Source organism: Hippocampus bargibanti, linkage group LG01 (assembly GCF_051943395.1).
Source record: "Hippocampus bargibanti isolate YZ-2025 linkage group LG01, ASM5194339v1, whole genome shotgun sequence".
Taxonomy (NCBI): domain Eukaryota; kingdom Metazoa; phylum Chordata; class Actinopteri; order Syngnathiformes; family Syngnathidae; genus Hippocampus; species Hippocampus bargibanti.
Genome location: NC_142734.1, coordinates 20,266,171 through 20,285,753, shown reverse-complemented (window position 1 = coordinate 20,285,753; position 19,583 = coordinate 20,266,171). Strand labels below are relative to the sequence as shown.

Here is a 19,583-nt window from a genome sequence, read left to right as displayed (position 1 = left end):
AAACATTAGGGATCGCGAGCCAAAGCAAAGCGGGAGGAAGAGGACCAGCAAGACGAAGGAGAGGAAATGAAGAGGCTTTGAGAGGATTCAGCATCGAGACAGAACTTATCATGTGGACACGGGGCAGCATTCAAGGATTGGCGATTGATGACCAGTTCCATATTGTCGCTTCACAATTATTGATAAAAAAAATAATATCATATATACATATGTACTGTATATATACTGTACTTATATAACTCCTTCCTTTACTATTAGGCCTAAATGAAAGGTAACTTTGAAATGTATACACATTCTTTATATATATATATATATATATATATATATATATATATATATATATATATATATATATATATATATATATATATATATATATATATATATATGCACTCTGACTAAGGCGGAAGTAGACGCCGAAACATGTCAGGTATTTGAAACACCTACAATACACTGTCTGTAAGTAAAGATTCTGTTTTAAAATAAAATAAAATAAGTTATACGGATGTGTTTACACAATTAGTTTTTTTTTCTCAGAAGAGACAAGACAACACACACATTGAAACAGAGTATGGGGAGTGATCAGAAGTAAAATAAAAATGAATATGATGCAGCAGTGACAAAAGCCAGGAACTGAAGCAACGTGGAAAACTCATGAGCACCATGTTCCGAAATGAATGAATCCAAGCGGAGCGGATGAGGAAGATAAAGCTTCAACAATTACATCACGAGCAAAAACTAGCTGTTTGACGCCTTCAATGAGCAACCACATAATTGTTGAGCACGGCGGTTGTGGTGTCATGGCAGGCAAGTGGGTGGGGTCATGTCAACCACAGTTGATGAACACCGGTCGGAATGGAGTTGGGCGGGGGGGGTTGCGGCTTAGGGAGCCCCTGCGTCTCCAAGCTCGCCATCAGCAGATGGAGGCTGGTGGATGAGGGGGAAGGAGTGGTACTTTGATCAATGTTCTCATGGAGTCGGCAGTCATCGGCCTCCCCCTTTCCTGTCACACAGGAGAGACTGGATGGAAATGTCACGCGTGTGTCCTCAAGCTCTCTCCTCTGTCCCACCCCAAGACTCAGTTCCCCTTCTCCCTGACCCACTCAGTTATAAGGTGGTCTCCACACAGTAGAGGTGGGCTAGGTAAGGAGTTGGGGGCTTCCCCAACCGGTACGTGCTATGATGGTTGTTGCGGTGTAGATGGTGATGGTGACAAGAGTTGTGGTTGCTCGGTATGATGGTGTTGATGTTGTGTTTGTTGGCGTGGACAATTGAGGAAGTGCCGCCGATGCCGATGCTGCTGCTGTTGTTGTTATTTCGGTTGCACCGGGTCACTGGGAGGCTATGCTGGCGGTATGGACGAGTGGGACGGGTGCGGGTGGATGGGTGAGTGGGAGGGGGCGGCGGCTTGCGAAGGGCCGGGTGCACGTGCTGATATCTGCTGAGTTCTGAGTCGTCGTCCACATCGGTGTCATCGATCAGCGGGATGTTGTGGATCAGGTCATTGATGAGGAACTCCGGGTGGGCCATGAAGTTGTGGATGGAGTTGCGGGATTCTGGTTTTTCCCGGCCCTCGTACAGAGAACTACGGAATGCTTTCACCACCCGCATCTGCCGAAAGGAGGGGTAAGGTGGAGGAGAAACCACAAGAACAACAAGAGAACAGTCAGATACTGAAGTGGAAAAAAAGTCAAGGGAAACCCTCACAGACCGACTGGTCTCCTCCAGAAGAGACAGACAAACAGACACAAATGGACAGACACACCGGGCCAGGTGACTTTCCGGTTAACTTTTCATAACTATGTCACTCTTCTTATTTTCAAACCTCAAGTGACAAATGTAAGACATTTGAATTTGACATCAAAATATGAATAGGAAGGAAAAAAAATGTAACATTGGCCGCTTATTTCCATCTGATAAACAACTCAGAAGATCGCATTATTTATAATCAAAGCCCTTTTTTTTTTGCTAAGCAACGGTGACTGAAGTGAATAACACTAACATTTGTTATGTGTTTTTTTTTCATCATCTACTGCTACTTTTTCTTCTTCTACCCACTCAACGTCTGTTACTTTGTCCACCCATGATTCCGAACTTCCCCATAAGAATTCTAATTGTACCGAGTACGGAAAATGTTTGCATGGTGATTCAGATTGATATTGCATTGTTTTTCGGCTTTTTGCTTGCTTGTTTTTCACCACAGAGAAAAATAACAGATTTTTATGCTAATCGCACCTCCCATAGTGAACAATAACTGACTAGCGTAAACAAAGTCTTCATCAGCAGGATTCTCTGGAAATGAGTCAACAAATCACTGCGCTTTATTCTTTGAATATTAAATGTAGGCCATAGATGGCTGAAAAAGCACACATTCCAATTATTGATCTCACAAGAAATATGGTTGGAATCAAACAAAAGGTGCATCGTCTGAGTTGTGTATCTCACGTGGAAATTAAAGCTAAAATATTGATCGATTGTGTTTTTTATTGTTTGATGTCAAATCCGAATGTTTTTCGTCTACAGCCAAAACAAAGGAATTGCTACTAGTTGTACCAAAAACGTAGCGACCTTTGCAAGCTGTTTGAGTTAAAGACAGCTTTGCCGATAATTATAAAAAGAGAAAAGAGGGGTTGAGTCTGTGTAGTTTGTGTCTATCCCACTCAAAACGTGATTGACTGAAACAAGATGCAGTTGTCAATACGTTTGATTATCTAGGACCTAGATAATCACCTAGATTCTAGGTGATGAGAATCTATTGGGGTCGATTCAAAGGCAAGTTGACTTCTTTTGCGTTCAACATTTAATCAAAAACCCCTCCAACTGTGTGATGGGGGAGGGCCCCAGATGGAACCTCTGTTCCAAAATGTGTCTGGCCTCGGGTAAGGATGCAGTCGCTGATAAAAGTCTTCCAAATGCAAAGTCTGATATGCCACTAAGTGATGTTCAGACTCATAGGACATTATGTCGATGACTGAATCCATCCATCCATCCACTATACTGATTTCATTCCAGTCTGCGGCTGGATGGATGGATACATGGCTTGAGGAGCCTGTGATGAGAAGAAAGGAGCGTCAGCTCAATATGATTCAAATAGTTCTGAAGAGGAAAGCATACATGTTTGCAATCAATTAAAGAATTTATTCTGTGCCATTTTGAGGCAACATTGGGGGGAAATGTCTCACCCAAAAAGAGGCAAAAAATGGCCACCGAGCCCGTTTCCACAGGCTGATAAACTCCTTACATGGAGCTTGGTCGCCCTCTTCTGGCTCTTTCTGGTGCAACACGAGGTTTTCAGACCAAACAAGCATTGACGTGATGGAAGGACTGCTACAATGTGTCCTTTTTTACGGTCAGGGGCGTTCCTTCAGTGACGTACGGACTCGTCCCCAACTCAAAAACAAGAGTTCCAGAATATTCAGCACGAGTCTTAAAATGTAAAATATAGCTATATGCGGTGGAATCTTTGTAAAATACGCTCAGTAGAGGTCATTTGAAGCCATTTTACAAATTATGGACACAACTTGTCCAGAGACGTCAGTTGTCCTTTAATGTTTAACCCCCCACTGCTGGGTTCTTGACCAATCAGGTGGCTTTAACCGAAGACGGCATTTTGTTTTTTGGAGAACGGCCTCACTCTGTCTCTGTCTGTAACCCCATCCCCCACTGCTGTGTTCTTGACCAATCACGTGGCTTTAACCGATGACTGGGGGCGGGGAATAGAGGAGAAAAAAAAGTCTGCTGCCATTTCCTTGTTTGGAGAACGGACTCGTTCACCAACGACACATCACTCATTGTGGCAGCTCAGCGTGTATCCCGAAAAATAGTTTGTATGCCAAGGTAAAATTTTCATAAATGCACGTTCATAAACCGAAAAGTTCGTAAGCCAAGGGGTTCGTAAACCGAGGTCTCACTGTACTGTGAAGCAGACATGATGTACACCATGCTGCTCTGACAACTACATCTTCTTGATGAAATGAAATTATGAACTGAGCGAGGACTCAAATACACCGATGACTATAAGTGATGTGAGCACTTGCCATGCGGTACTACCTCCTAAGAATTACATTTGGGGGCACTCTGCCATGCATTTCTGGTTATTTGCTGTACAAAAAAACATTGCCGGGAGTAAAAATGAATTCATTTTATCCAAAGTACAGAGGATGCCCGCCTGATCCAGTGTGTCATCAAAAAATGTTGGAAAAAAAGTGTTTTGAAATGAGTGTGCGATTGACAAACACTGATGTCAGTTCCAACACACCAGACAAACCCTTCCACAAAGAGCTCAGAAGCAGCATACACCTCACATAATACACACCTGATGTGCGTGGAAGAGTTGACAATAATGTGAGGGTGTGTTTGAGAGTGTGTTTGTGGATGCGGTAAAATACACTCGCACTGCAGCACACGGGCTAGCATGCATGCACACAGATTAGGCTAAATGTGAGGCACAGATGGAGAAGAAGAAAAGAAGAGTGAGTTAATTGAATGTACAATCAAGAAATCACCAAGTGGCCACACACGTTCGCGCGTGCACACACGTACGCACGCACACGCACACACACATACGAACACACACAAGCACATGCAACAGCCGTTGTAATAGAATGGAAAGGCAGTTTTCCATGTAGTAAACTTGGCACTTTGTACATTATCTATCTATCTATCTATCTATCTATCTATCTATCTATCTATCTATCTATCTATCTATCTATCTATCTATCTATCTATCTATCTATCTATCTATCTATCTATCTATCTACCTACCTACCAACCTACCTATCATTCCTTTTATCACTTTGCTGCTGTGAAATGTACATTTCTCCACTGGGAGACTAATAAAGGCAAATCCAATCCAATCCAAATCCAATCAGCATGCATTGGAAAATTGTGTTCCGAGTCAATCTGTCAACATCGCTGTGCACACACACGTGCACACACACACACGCACGCACACACACACGCACGCACACACACACACACACACACACACACACACACACACACACGCACACACACGCACGCACACACGCACACACGCACACACACACACACACACACACACACACACACACACACACACACACACACACACACACACACACACACACACACACACACACACACACATTTTCCGAATCTCCTGCAGACATGCATGAGAGAGAAACGTATAGAGTGGAATCAGGATGAGGCTGATGAGTAAGGCTGCTGCGGGACATGTAAAATAAAATTCAAGAGTTGCAAAAAAAAGAAAGCAAACATCACAGCAGGTTAGAAGAGCACGTGATTGGTTAGATTATTTTCAAACGGGGCGTGATTGGTTCAAGGTCTGCACGCTTCCACAGGCAGGCAGGTCATGCTGAATCAGATGAGTGTCAGTCACAGACTCGCTCTCTCTCTTTCACTTGCTCATTCTTTCTACCTCTCTGTCATACAAACACACACCAGCGTGAGATCCGTGAGTGTGTTGAGAGGTGCATGATGCGGTGTAGGCGCTTGAAAAAGGCATTCTCAGGCCATGGCGGTTTTTCCATGCATGCTTTCCTCAAGGCCAAATCAAAGGAAAGCTGAATGAGCTCAAAGAAAAGGACAAAATTGAATACAACGATAAAAGTCAGGCGCGGACGGGCAGACAGAGACTTACATAGAGACCGTTTGGCCAAAGGCTTTCTCTCAACTGCAACAGCGACCACTGAATACTTTTGACAATCAGGTCGCTTGAATGGGGGTCGATGCTGCAGTTGGCCAAACTCTGAGAATCTCTACACATGACTCTGGCATAGGTGACAGACTGGCAGACAGACAAATTGGCGGACAGACAGACAGACAGACAGACAGACAGACAGACAGACAGACTGGCGGTCAAGCAGTAGGTTCAGTGCTTATCTGTTTTTCCAAAGAGCCTGTCAGACAGCAAAAAAACACTTGATGCAGACTGAGAAGGTTTCAGAAAGTTACTTTGTCTCACTTTGTCAGCATTGGCTTTTTATTTCATTTTGTTTTGTCCCCGTAGGTGGAGTAAACTTTCGAGTATATTTCGCCTACAGTGTGACCAAAGAATCAAAGAGCCTTTAATAGTCCCACAGTGGGGAAATTTGCAGAGACCTGGAGGTCATGGCGCTGCTGTGTTACTGCTTTGTTTCAGTTTATCTCCATGCCACCCCCCTCCCACCCCCCCCCCCCCCCCCCTCTTCTTTCATGCCACCCTGTTGGCCCTCTCAGCATAGCTTGATGGAAAAACAATTAGGATTAAAAGTAGAGGCATGTGTGCTGCATGTGTGTTGGGTGGGGTAGGGTGCGGTTTGAACAAACTGCTGATGGGAAGAAACTGCAACATAAATACAGAGAAAAGCTGTGAGGCTGATGGCCTTTATAAGAGTTCCCAAATCTTACGTCAAGTGAGAATTTGGAATATGCATGCTTTTCATTTCAGGGGCACAGCAGCAACCCTTGCCACAAACATTCTCCCTTGGTGTCGCTGACTCAAAGGCAGGAGGCAAATACCTCTTTTTAAAATATGCAAGAACACAAGAACGAATGAATAGAACTGATGGAAGAAGCGAGAGAGGGTGATCCCAACAGTAAACTCTGTCTGGACTCTGTGTCTATCTGAAAACGATGTCGATGAAAGTAGGCCAATATCAAATGAAAACAAAGTGGAACGACAAGGATCACAAAGGTCCAACATTGCTCAAGCTGGTTGAAAGCGAGACACGCACACATCTTCCTTCTTATATCTCAAGTATGGAAGTCAGCAGGGTGGGCTTTATTTGCCGAGAATACCAGTGGCGTAAACACATGACGCAGAAGTTACCTGAAACTTAAATCTTCTTTTCCAACACTCAAAGGCGGAGCTTTTTCATCATCAAATGAGACGTAGAAGGCACCATTTTAGGCAACAGTGCTACAGATGTGATTAGCAGTTATCGTGTCACTTTCTCTGGAGAAAGTGTAAATGTCTGATTTACATACTGCACATTTTTCACGTGCTAATCAGGCACAAGTTTGATTTTACCACAGTGTGCATGTGGAAGACGGTGAAGACATTTAAGTTAAATGCTTGCCCTATGAATTCCAATGTACAGAGCCACCTTTCAACAAAACAGCACAGCCCACTCGTTGACAGATACGAGAAGGCTAACAGTTTAAGTCATTGGACAGGCTACTCTATCCTATACTGTAAATTGTGCGCAGGCGGCAAAGAGATGCTGTGCGCACACGGCGGGCTGCGTGACTTGGCCGAGTTCGTGTCAGACGCAAAAGTTACAGCCTGCAGCCTGAAGCACTTGTTCATGCAAGGCAAGGTCTTTTAATTCAGTGGCAATGCAACAGGACCGTATTCATTCCAAGGCAAGCGCCAAGATGACATTTGAAAGGGTGTTTATGGGCAGTAACATCTCTTCAATTTATCAGAGAAAAATTACAAGACTTGAAATCACTGCATTTGTCCCATTGGTGAGTATTTGGGGGGCCTCATTGCTCATTCACGTGGTTGTCATCGAACAGATGAATCGACAAATAATGCGAGGGTCTCACCTGTAAAAGTGCATTCAGAAATCAATCTGCATCTGTCATTCTACGACCAGGTGCTCTCAAAAAAAGCTCTTCGCGAGCTCTTGCGGGAAAAGAAATGAAGAAAAAGGGAGCAGCAGCACCCTTTATCACTGCACACACCCCTCTTTATTTCTACCTGTCAGCCTCAAAGCGTTTCCACTGAAATGCAAAGGCCCCCCGCGGTGAAAAAGCAACACACTGCATGATATGCTGTACTGCAATCATGAGGGGAAAACAGAAATGTTCTTCAAGGACAGCCAGGATTTCTCGCGTCGGTGCAAAATGGCCACGGGCAACAAAGCAGCGCGGTTTAACGTGGAGGCCAGCCTCTCTGTCTCTATTCCTACGTCACTCAAAAGCATGAGGGAAGGAGCAAGGTTGTAAAGGAGAAGCAACTGAGAAGACGGATGATGAGACAGCACAGGCACACACAAGCATGCACACACACACACCCAGATACGCAAAAGACACGTCAAAAGTATTGGCACACACATGGCCATACACACACAAGTCGCCAGCTCACAAGCGCACTGAGAAACACTCAGCAGTGGTCACAACAGCGACTGTGGGCACAAACAGACACTCGCCGAACTGACATGCAGAGAAATCAAAGAGGAAATGTGAGGTGGGTTGCGCTACTCTTCACAGGAGATGGGGACAATAACAAAAATGGATGACAGTGAGGACAAGGGAAATGACAAAAGAAGGAGGAACAAGGTCAAAACAAAAAGGATGTGAAAATCTAAAGAAATCTTAGTTAAACTAAGCCTGTATTCAGATCTGGCGCAATCCAAATACATCTACAAGATAACAACTCCACTACGTATAGAACAGAGTACATTTCACAGTCTTTAGGAGTACTTAGGGCAAACAGACCATCCTGTAAAATCTCTAACAAAAAGAACATACAGCAAAGAGAAAGTCAAGAGTGAGACTGGAGAAAGAGAGAACGTTAACAAACAAACAAACGGGACAGGCAGGGAAAGAAACCGCAATGTTTTGGAGGGCTCGGGATGAGAGGCAAACGTGAGACGTTGAAGCTGAAAGTTGTGTTACAGACAAAATCGATCCACAACATGCCGAACAAAGTTGAGAGGAGGAAGAGACGAGGGAGAAACAAGGCTAAAAGGGAAACTCAACTTTGAATGGCAAAGTTAAGCAACAGCAGCAGTTTGGAGGGCACTGATACTCGAAGGTTTACAGTTTGTAGCCAATATTCTAATTGTAGCATTCCAAGAATATCACGCTCATCACTTATTTTCTTTGACGTGTTAAGCTTGAGAGCGGTCATTTTTTTTAAACACGGTAACTCGGCTTGACCTCATTGACACACAGTAAATATTGTAAGACATGGTGCAGCGGGAGCTGTCCTCACCTCTGTCAACTTTGGCCCTTAACTTCCACCAAGGTCATTTTGATCATTTCAATAGCTTTCATTTACTTTTTTTATTTTGGGGGGTTGTTCAACTATGTACTATTACTAAAAGGGGATATCAAATTCCTCCCAATATGTTCAATGCACACCCACAAATTTAAACATTTTGATTCAAATCGCGTTTGTGGAATTTAAAATGAGCAGCAAAATGCACTGGTATTTATGTTGCCACTTGTCAATTGAAAACGACATCACATCAAAGCACCTATGGGCCCAGGAAACAAACAATCAATGACTCTGCTGTTTTCTTGATTTCGTCAGGTGACGTTAGCGAATTTGAGCCCTTATGCTTCAGTCAGACTGAATGTGTGTATATTTCTTACACTGCAAATCCACCAATTATTATTATTATTATTATTATTATTATTATTATTATTATTATTATTATTATTATTATTATTATTATTATTATTATTATTATTTTGTTGTTGTTTTGACTTCAAGATGGCACCGCGAGAGTGGCTGCTTCTACAGCAGGTCCTGCATTTTGTTTTTCTACTTCTTCCTTTCCTTTCGTCTTACTTTTACCGCATTGCTGCTGTGAAATATACATTTCTCCACTGTGAGTAATAAAGACTAATCAAATTCAATACAATTCAATCCAATCCAATATCCAATAAAGGTTGTGTAATCACTTGTGGTAGGATACTAGGTGGCACATTTGAAGAACATTTAGCTCCTTTGCCTCAATATTATTAATTCGTATCCCACGAAACTAATAATATTTATCATAATATTGTGCTTGGATTAGTGGGCCTGCAGACAAAATATCATGAAGAACATTTTGGATTTGACATCCCCTTGAAACGTAAATTCTTCCTCTGGCAGGACCCTTGACACAGTGAGCGAACAGACAGTAACCCTCTGCACCACACTCAACACTCAAACATAAAATCAAATACACTCTGGACTGGGGCCAGACCTGGATTTGGACCAGACCAGATCAGACCAGAATTACACAGCTGGTCAGGACCGGGTGCTATTTGAAAGGGAGAATAAGAAAAAAAGCATAGAGGAAACGTTGTATATGCATGAGCAGCAGGCGAGCTGGAGGGGTGGGGGGGGGGGGGGGCACAACCATATACTGTAAAATACTGCAAGTCCATGTGCCGTGCATAAACGTGTATGTGTGAGCGTGTGTTTGTATGCGTGGGTGTGTTTGTGTTCATGTGTGTGTGTGCGTCAGAAAACTGTGTGCATGCTTTCGGCGGACTCACTCCCTGGGGCTGGGCTGGTATTGGCTGTTGCGGTGGAGAGAGCTACGTGAGAGGGGGTAGATATAGTGTTTACGTCGTGGAGCTGACTGAGCACAGAGGAGCGCCTTCTCACTGCCCCCTGAAACGAGCCGCTTCGCTTGAATGTGCTCACTACCTCCATCTGCAGGACAGAGATAAAACAGCGGCACTCAGTGAGGGCGCCATGAATGCAGGTGGTGTGGAACCCTCTACGTTGTGTGTGCGTGGTGTTTGTGTTCAACAAAAGTGTTAATCCACTCTAGTGAAGTAGATGTACAGTTACACGTGCAGTGACGTGCAGTCAGGGGAGGCTGGGCCTCACCTGTCATCATGGAAATATCAAATGACAAAATAAATTAAACGGTTATATTTATTTAGTGATTTGTACTTTAACATACTTTTCCATTTAACTTCACCATTTTTGGATTTTTTTTCAAAATCGTTGAATTTTCACATTTACCGTTCAAATACTAAGTGGAGACGAGCGGTGAGGCAGCAGCCGTCTCAGCCTCACCATGGATTGCGCAATCACTATGCTAACTGTGCTGGCTTGCTCTTCAGTGAGGCCGCATTGCTGTCCCTCTGTATATTGCTATTAAAGTGTTCAAAAGCTTTAAGTATATGAACTAAATTTCTACAGTTTAGCTGGTGTATATAATGTACAGTCACTGTACATTATAAACACTGTACCACAGTGATATTTTATTTTATTTTTATCAAAACCGTGTGCATAGGTGAGGCACACAGTTCTCCTGCCTCATGACAGCGGGCGCTGCTGATTTGAGATTCTTCTTGCGACTCCTCGGCTGCAGAATAGAATTAGTGAGAGCAAGCTACAATAAACAGTTAGCAAGTTAAGTGCAACCATCCAGTCATTTTTTTCGTGTTGCTTGGCCTTATTTTCAGCATGGTGGATTACTTATCGAAATTGAAATAATTTTCTAAACTAGACTTTCAATCGAAGCAGGAGATAATAATTAAAGGAAGACCATTACCGGACTGTATAGCTCACAAACGGTGAGGGATGAATGTAAATCTCCTGGACAGCTTCTCAGCTTTTGGGCCAAGAAGGATCTCATCGAAACTATTCCTGAAGCGACAAAGTTGCTCCAGACCGTGCTCACTGTTCCAGCTACTACAGCATCAGTGGAGCGGTCATTCTCAGCACAAGACTGAAAACATACAGTCAGAACAGCACTGATCAAAGACGACTTTCTACACTGGCAGTGATCTCCATTGAGACAGAGAGACTTGGACTTCATTTATTAGTAAAGGTAACACGATAATAACGTTTTTAAATTATTTTTTCTATGCTACAGTTTGTATACAGTGTATAAGGAATGTTGACATGACATTTTAAACAAAACACGTTAATTGTTGCCAATCAATCAAATGGTGAATACGCTACTCTGTGGAGTTCATATGTTTGTAAATCTGACTGTGATGACGTCAGTGCCTCACCAGCCATGAACCTCACCGCACGTCACTGTACTCGTGTAAATAGCAATGGTCAAAATCAGTGGCGGGCCGTCAGGGCCTGGAAGGCCTTCTCTGCTGGCTTAAAAATATCTGAATCACAGACCAATTAATTATATTTTGTCCATAAATTATTTTTAAATGATTCCAGATTGTCTTTCAGCTTCCTTTCACTACTTTCCTCCCGTTGCGCTGCTTCCAGATGTGTGTTTTCATATTTAAGCATTTGTTACCAGGGTCAGAAATCTACCTAGACGCCTTCACAATCAGTTCTGCAGGCTCTGGAGCATAAAAATAAATGTCGATGAAGCAATTACTTTAACCAATCAGAGTTCGAGTTGGCAACCCAAGACCTGCTTGAAGGCGCTGGCATCGTCAGAGTTTTCGCAAATTATGATTGGCTAGTCGCTAGCAAATCACAAGCCGCTCATGACAAGAGCATACTGGCCAGAGCTAGCACACTGTATCGGTAGCGAGCTGCATGAGTAAATATATTGTGTTGATTTAATAGCGGTAATAGAGGAGAAGAAATGGATTTGGTTGGAGAAATATTGTTTAAGCCATTTTCAAGACAGACTTTTCAAGAAAAAATGGACGTCATTCTGAAATGTCGGTCAGTTTTTTTCTGGCTAATGGTGCCCTCTAGTGGAAAATCACACCACACTTTTTTCAGTCTGGATTAATTCAGATGGAGCACTACTGAAGGCCTAGCGATGAAACCCATGGCCCGCCACAGGTCAAAATAGAACACACACGCGCATGCGCACGCACACGCACACACTCGCACACACAGACACAGACACACACACACACACACACACACACACACACACACACACACACACACACACACACACACACACACACACACACACACACACACACACACATGTGTAACGGAGTTGTGCACTTAGATTATTAAATTATGAAGGAAGTGACGCAACGGCGCACAGTGTGGCACCATGTCCCGCCCATAGTTTCCAGAACAATCTCGAGGAGATTCAGGGTAAGTCGCAATTTTCTGTTGGTCTCGATTAACGCGCATTTTCATGACAATATCTTATTTTGTTTCCCCTTTTATACTGTCTAGTGTTATCTAATTAGTTCCCTTATTCATTTCGAGTCCAGATTACTTTTTGTGTCATTATTTACTTCACGTTTTGTCGAGTGGAACTTTGGAGCACATGTGCTTCATAGTGCTTTTCTATTGCGCAGTTAATCGAGACCAACAGAAAATTGCGACTCACCCTGAATCTCCTCGAGATTGTTCTGGAAACTATGGGCGGGACATGGTGCCACACTGTGCGCCGTTGCGTCACTTCCTTCATAATTTAATAATCTAAGTGCACAACTCCGTTACACAAGCACACGCCTTTGTCATGTTGTGGTGCATTTTACAAACCACCGCTTTTAATTTGCAAGAGAATCATAATGAAAGCCAGAGGAGAACATACTGTCGGCTGTGTTGAAGAGAAACGCATATTAGATGGAAAAACACACAGCACAGAGAGAACAAACAACAGTACCAAAGAGAAGTACCAAATCTTGAGTTTTGGGTTGCAGTCTTATCAAGCATATTTTACCTGAGTTTGTATGCGGTTGAGGCCTCGGAACCAGAGGATCTGTCCACGACGAAGTTCTCTCTCAGCACAGTCAATCTCCTCTTCATCCTCTGCGAGCTCCTCCCCTTCCTCCTCCCCGGGCTCCAGACCGAGACCCGCTTCCTTCAAGCACGGTAACCGCTCGGCCGGGACAGTCGCGATCACCTACGGATCAGGTTTGTTACATTTTAATCGTCGGTAGGGAGTGCAAGTGACAGTGTGAAATGGCGTCAGCTCAGGGGATCACACGTTTCGCTCCAACAAGCTGAAGAGAGTCGTACCTGACCCCACAGCAGCTCTCCAACTCCCACAAACAGACACCAAAGCCACTGCTCAATGTTAAGTGGAGCGCAGCTGAATGGCTTCCCTCCCCACTGCACAATCACAATCTGAAACACAGACAGACAGACAGGCGGACAGACAGGGACATACACAGATACACGTATGAGGATTTGACTGTATGACTGCAGCACACAATACTGCTGCATTAACAGTGTTGGTGCAACACACGTGTCGTTGACAAAAAAAACTAAATGTAAGCCGAGTACTATTGGAGTGATTTACTCATCTAAGATAGTTTTGGATATTACTTCTTGCATTAAATAAAATGTTCATTTTGAAACAGAATGTTGTATTTCCTTTGTCTTAGCGAGACATGAAAATGAAGATCAAAATGTCTCTATCTATGAAACAATGTCCAACGTGCTCAACACAAAAATGTGTCAGAATATAGGAAAGTGCTGATGAGAATGAAAAGTGTCATGATTGTAAAAGGCAATGCACTGTGAATAACAGGATTTCACTGCTCGGGTGATAATGGCTTGATGTGACAAGACAGACTCTTGTCCCCTCAGTCAGGCAGAGAACAGCATTTAATTTGACCCAAATGTTTCAAATGAGGTCCAAAACATGAAGTCATCAAACAAAACACGTGGCAGATGACTGTTGGCGATATCGCTGAGCGTTTAAGCCTTGATTACAACTGAGAGGAGGGAGCAAATGTGTTCTGATATGACCTTTCGCTGCATGAATTAGATCTCAATTCGATTCTGAGCCACGATAGAGCAAGATGCAGTTTTCCAAAGGCCTCTTGCAGTGACGTCTTGTTGACAGCAAAGTCTTCCCTCAATTAGATCAAAGATGCATTCGACTCTGTCACTCAACTCCTCCCAAGCCTCCTTCTGTCTACAATGCTGATATTACTCTCAAAATTTTGCTATTCAGACACACCCAAAATCCCCAAAACCTCACCCTCAGTCCATCCCTCCCTCCCTGCCTTCCTTCCTGCCTGCCTGCCTTTCTCCTGATTTCCCCCAAAGAGCCAATAAGCACTGTAGCGCGTCTTTGTCTCCTCATCTGCTCTTTTCTGTGTACTTACAATATTCCTGAGTGTCACCCCTCCCCCTTCTCTTTAATTTGGCTGAAACACATAAGACAGTGGTCCTCAAACCTTTTTCAATAATGCAGGTTGACGGGCTGTGCTTCTCAGTATGATTTATTGATAAGCAAACTTGTCATTATGGTGCACTCTGCAACATTTAAATTTTTAACATTTTTTTCTCCTCCCCCCCGTCCAACCATCATGTGCACGAAGCAAACATTAAGGTGGATGTGAACTGCTTACACGCCTGTAACAAACCCGAGTTAGCTATTTACCGGAGAAGGAATGGTAACTTAAGTGGGTGCTTAAAATTGATGCTTTCAGGCTTGTCTGACTGTTGACATGCTAAATTTTCCATGTCCCTTTTCTTCAATGTGAGGCAGCATAATTGCCACCTAAGAAAAATTGGCTCCAGGCCTGTTGATCAGCATTTTGTGTTGGAAGTCATCTCACGAATGAATGAATGAATGAATGAATGAATGAATGAGCATAAGTGTTTGCTTCATTGTTAAGAAATTCTGGGTCAGAATCTCACGTGTTCTTCTCAACCAGTCACGACAACTATCTCCTTCCAATAAACCTTTACTCGGCTAATATTTTTTAAGGGTTTTCTTTAAAATTCATCTTACCTGTACCGCGAAGGTCCCCAAAACAATGGAGCAGAAGATGGGGTTGGAAAAAATGCCATCAAAGACGTTTCTCTCTCCGTGGATCTTACGTGCGTTGATCTCATTGAACAGCTGCATGAGGACAAACGTGTTGAAGATGATGGTGTAGTGCTCGGATGGTGGTGAGTGAAGGGGAGCGTTGCGGCCGCTGTCGATGTTGAACATGCGCTCGCCTGAACGCGAGCAAAGGAAGATAAGAGGAGAAAAAAGGACGAGCCTGCTCAATACATTACAATAACAACTTATTGATCCAGCTGTGCAAAATTAACAGTAGTTGAGATGAAATGGTTAATACACCAATAAGTTTTTTTTTTAACACAAATGCTATTCTCATGATGAAAATATAACACTTATCAACAGCAAAATTTGAATCTATGGAGGGTTCATGTGAGCCTGAATGCATTTTGGAAGGCTATTTTAACTCATTCCTCCCGGCAAACAACTACAGTCGTGTTTTTACTTCCGTGTATCCCGAGTCACACCTCCAGTCGGGCTGAAGCGATAGCAAATAATGTCGGATGCCGACTACAGGCTAGATCACGCATGGGCAAACTACGGCCCGCGGGCCACATACGGCCCGTTAGGCTTTTTAATCCGGCCCGCCGAACCTGCCCAAATTATATTAAAAACAGCGTCTGAAACTTATGACAAAAAGTTAGCGGACAACAGGGCAGATAACTGAAAAGTTGCCTGCCCCATCTTTCACAACTTGAAGCACAATGAGACAACTAATCACATCAAAAACATTGTAACAAAGTATTATTTTTTTTTTAATCAAGAATGCACCTACTACAAATGCTGCCTTGCTTAATTTACGGTAAATGTGCATGGCTAGATTTTGCTGCTGTAGTCGATTGTCATTGCGGTGCACAATGCAACGTTTGCATTGCTTCCTACGAGCCACGAAGCCCCTTTCATGAGTCTCACGTACACTTCACAGTCACGGTTTAATGTAAATTTACGTTTTGTAGCGTCACATATGTTGTTAGCTTCTTTTGAATCTTTCTTCTGGGCTGAGGTTCTGTGCATCTATTTTGGAAAATGACATGCAATTGCACGACTTTATAACGCTTGCGAAAGTCCGGAAGAAAGCAGCATGCTTCTTTCTGATTGGCTGCCGTGCCGAGTATGCAAATTTCACTGCAGGTTGCCGATGTCTGCGTGCTCGGCGACGGTACACGTGTATTGTTTGCGCGTGAAGGCGAGGGCGTCAGTGAGGAGTTTTTTGAGCGCGCGGTCAGGACAAACCATCTACGATTTGGCGGAATTTAAAACAAGTAGGTATTATTGAGCTTGAATATTTCGTTGTGGAATAATATGTTTTGAATGTTGAAAGTGATTCCATTTTTCAATAAATGTTGATTTCTTTAACGTTGCCCCTTCAATGAAAACCTATTAAAAACAGACGCAATCTTGATGAATCACAGTGCATGTTATTTTAATCTATTTCCATTTCCTCCTCCAAGTATCTGTGAAATAGTATGTAAACGCCACATTCCTTGAGACAAATTTATTAACTGATCAGGGATATTTTTCACATTTGAAAGACAGTTAATAAATTGGGTTCTTACTGTGCTATGAGGTTTGTACACACTACATTTAAAGGACAACCGGCACCATTTTTTTGTGTTTCCCACTGACATTATAAAAACGTTTTATAGCATCTATAATACCCAAAACAGGCAGGCTGATATTTTAGTTAAATGAAAAACACCAATAAAAACGACTTCAAAATGAATCCGGAAATGGCCATTTTCAGAAGGTCCCACCCCTTTGTTCGTGACGTCACGCCATGACGTCTTGCCTTGCTCGAGAATCAAAACAATGGCTTCAGATTCGGAGAAGATGTTTTCTTGTTACTCATCCAGTTATGAATATGATTCAAATAGTTCTAAAGAGGAAAGCATAAATGTTTGCAATTGATTCAAGGAGTCCTCCCATATCAATTCGAGCCGCCAATGACAGAAATGTAGCACCCAGAAAATGCAGAAGATTGCGCCCAAGCTCCGTTGGAAATGGGCTGATTTGTCAGCTGGGAATTTGTGTCAGCGAATATCAAATACAGTAAAGTCTCGTTATATCGATATTCAAGGGAGTCCGAAAAAATATCGATATAACCGGGACTATCGATATATCTGACCCTGCGCGCATGTAATTTTCTCCTTGCGTTCATAGAAATAGTATCGTAATAAGCGGTACTATCGATATAACCGATATCGATATAACGAGACTTTACTGTAGTTGTCTTGGTGCAACACACAACAATTCACCATGGCGTTATTTATGTGTTTTCCTTCTAATTTCGCCATCAACACGAAGTTTTCAGACCAAACAAAGTACCCAAAATGCATTGTGCGTCGCTTTCTCGGTCAGGGGCGGTCCAAACGTGACGTCACATGGGGATCGTCATCAACTCGAAAACAAGACTTCGTGAATATTCAGCGCAAGTCTTAGAACGTAAACTATAGCTATATGCTGTGGAATCTTTGTAAAAAACGCTCAGTAAAAGTCATTTGAAGTGATTTTATAAATTATGGACATAACTTGTCGGGAGGCGTCGGTTGTCCTTTAATGCTTTAGGTTTAGTATTTCCGGCCCAAACACTCCCTCCAACTGCTCCTGGCCCGGCCCCTCTGTCAAATTTTAGAACCCAATGCGGCCCGCGAGTCAAAAAGTTTGCCCACCCCTGGGCTAGATGTTAACCCTTTACGGACGATTGTGCTTCTAGATCGAGAAAATGAAAGGTAGCAGTTCAAGTGCCGATTGAAACTGATGCGGCACAAGTTACATGTCCCTTTAAAACAGATTATATGCAGTTTTGCCTTTAAGAGCGTCAGTGATATCATCTCCTTCATGCGCAACACAACGTGCTCTCCTCCATCTTCAAAGCGCCTTCTATTTTTCATCATGGATGAAATACCACGTAAGTATATGTTGTAACTATTTTATGAGCTATTCAGAAGAGATTTACCTTGATACCGAAATGCATAAACTAACGCTCACTTGTTTATTTACAGAGAAATATTAAAAATAAGGAAGTGTCCCAAATTTGGAATATTTTAACGCTAACGCTATTTTCATGATGATATTGTTGATCCTGACTTGGTACCCGATGCGAATAATTGCAAGTGAATGGTGCCATCCATCCATCCATCCATCCATTTTCCGTACCGCTGATTCTTCATTAGGGTCGCGGGGGGTTCTGGAGCCTATCTCCGCTGTCTTCGGGCACCCTGAATTGGTTGCCAGCCAATCACAGGGCACACAAAGACGTACAACAGTCACTCTCACACTCACACCTAAGGACAATTTGGAGTGGTCAATCTGCCTGCCATGCATGTTTTCGGAGTGTTGGAGGAAACCGGAGGACCCGGAGAAAACCCATGCGGGCCCTGGGAGAACATGCAAACTCCACACAGGGAGGCCGGACCGGGACGCGAACCCGCGTGGTTGCGTTTTCCACTAATAGCAGTACCTCATAGCTTTGCATTCTCAATATGATTGTTGAAACGGAGGTCCATATGTTTTTTTTCTAAAATACCCCTGTACTGTATATCTTTCCTGATGTGAATGAAATAGATGACCATGTTGATGAAGACATTTTGACAACTTCTATCACCATTCAAATACTTTCGGGCTAATCAACTACGTGCTTCATACGCTATCTCCAGGAAATCACTCAAATGGTGGAAATACCTGTTCTGGTTTCTAGTGGATATTTGTATTTGCAATGGATTTATACTGATGAAACTCTCTCCAAACCATCAAGCAAAAACCAGAACAGGTCGCCTCCGAAAAAGGACACAGTTAGAATTCAGGACAAATTTAGCTCATCAGTTGTTTGGCAATTACAGAAGGAAAAGAAAAACAGAATGCATGAAGGAGAATGACACTGTTGCCCTTCTTCATTGGCCAGTAGAATTGGATAAAAAGAGAACATGTAAAGAGTGTGCAAAGAAGAAAATTTGTCGCGAGCCAAGAACAGGTTGTGAGCAATGCAAGGTGAACCTATGCATTCCATGTTTTAAACCATACCACAAATAAAAACATCCTGAATTGTTTTAAAAACATTCTAGGTTTGTTTCATGCATATGTGACTTGTTGCGAATGCATTTTGTTGTAATTTGCAGGTTTTGGAAAAAAAATCTTCATTAACATTGCAATAATTTTCTAAAACTTCAATCAATTTCACCAAAAACGTTGTTATCTTATTCCAGGGGTCGGGAACCTATGGCT

General features: G+C 42.9%; 1 protein-coding gene across 10 annotated transcripts in view; it reads right to left on the bottom strand.

Moving 5' to 3' along the window:
- Positions 1-369: 369 nt before the first annotated feature.
- Positions 370-19,583, bottom strand: part of atp2b3b (ATPase plasma membrane Ca2+ transporting 3b) — a 78,768-nt gene continuing 59,554 nt past the window's right edge. For 5 of the 10 annotated variants that reach the window (XM_089002973.1, XM_089002939.1, XM_089002947.1 and 2 more), the window contains 4 exons: positions 15,309-15,520; positions 13,580-13,687; positions 13,281-13,463; positions 370-1,611 (listed from right to left, as the gene is read on the bottom strand). In XM_089002973.1, coding sequence (XP_088859099.1) covers positions 1,108-1,611; positions 13,281-13,463; positions 13,580-13,687; positions 15,309-15,520 — 1,007 coding nt within the window. In that variant the 3' untranslated portion in view covers positions 370-1,107. Of the gene's footprint in view, positions 1,612-9,908; positions 9,966-10,203; positions 10,364-11,216; positions 11,394-13,280; positions 13,464-13,579; positions 13,688-15,308; positions 15,521-19,583 lie in introns of all 10 variants that reach the window. The other 5 variants (XM_089002998.1, XM_089003006.1, XM_089002981.1 and 2 more) reach the window with 4 other exon arrangements.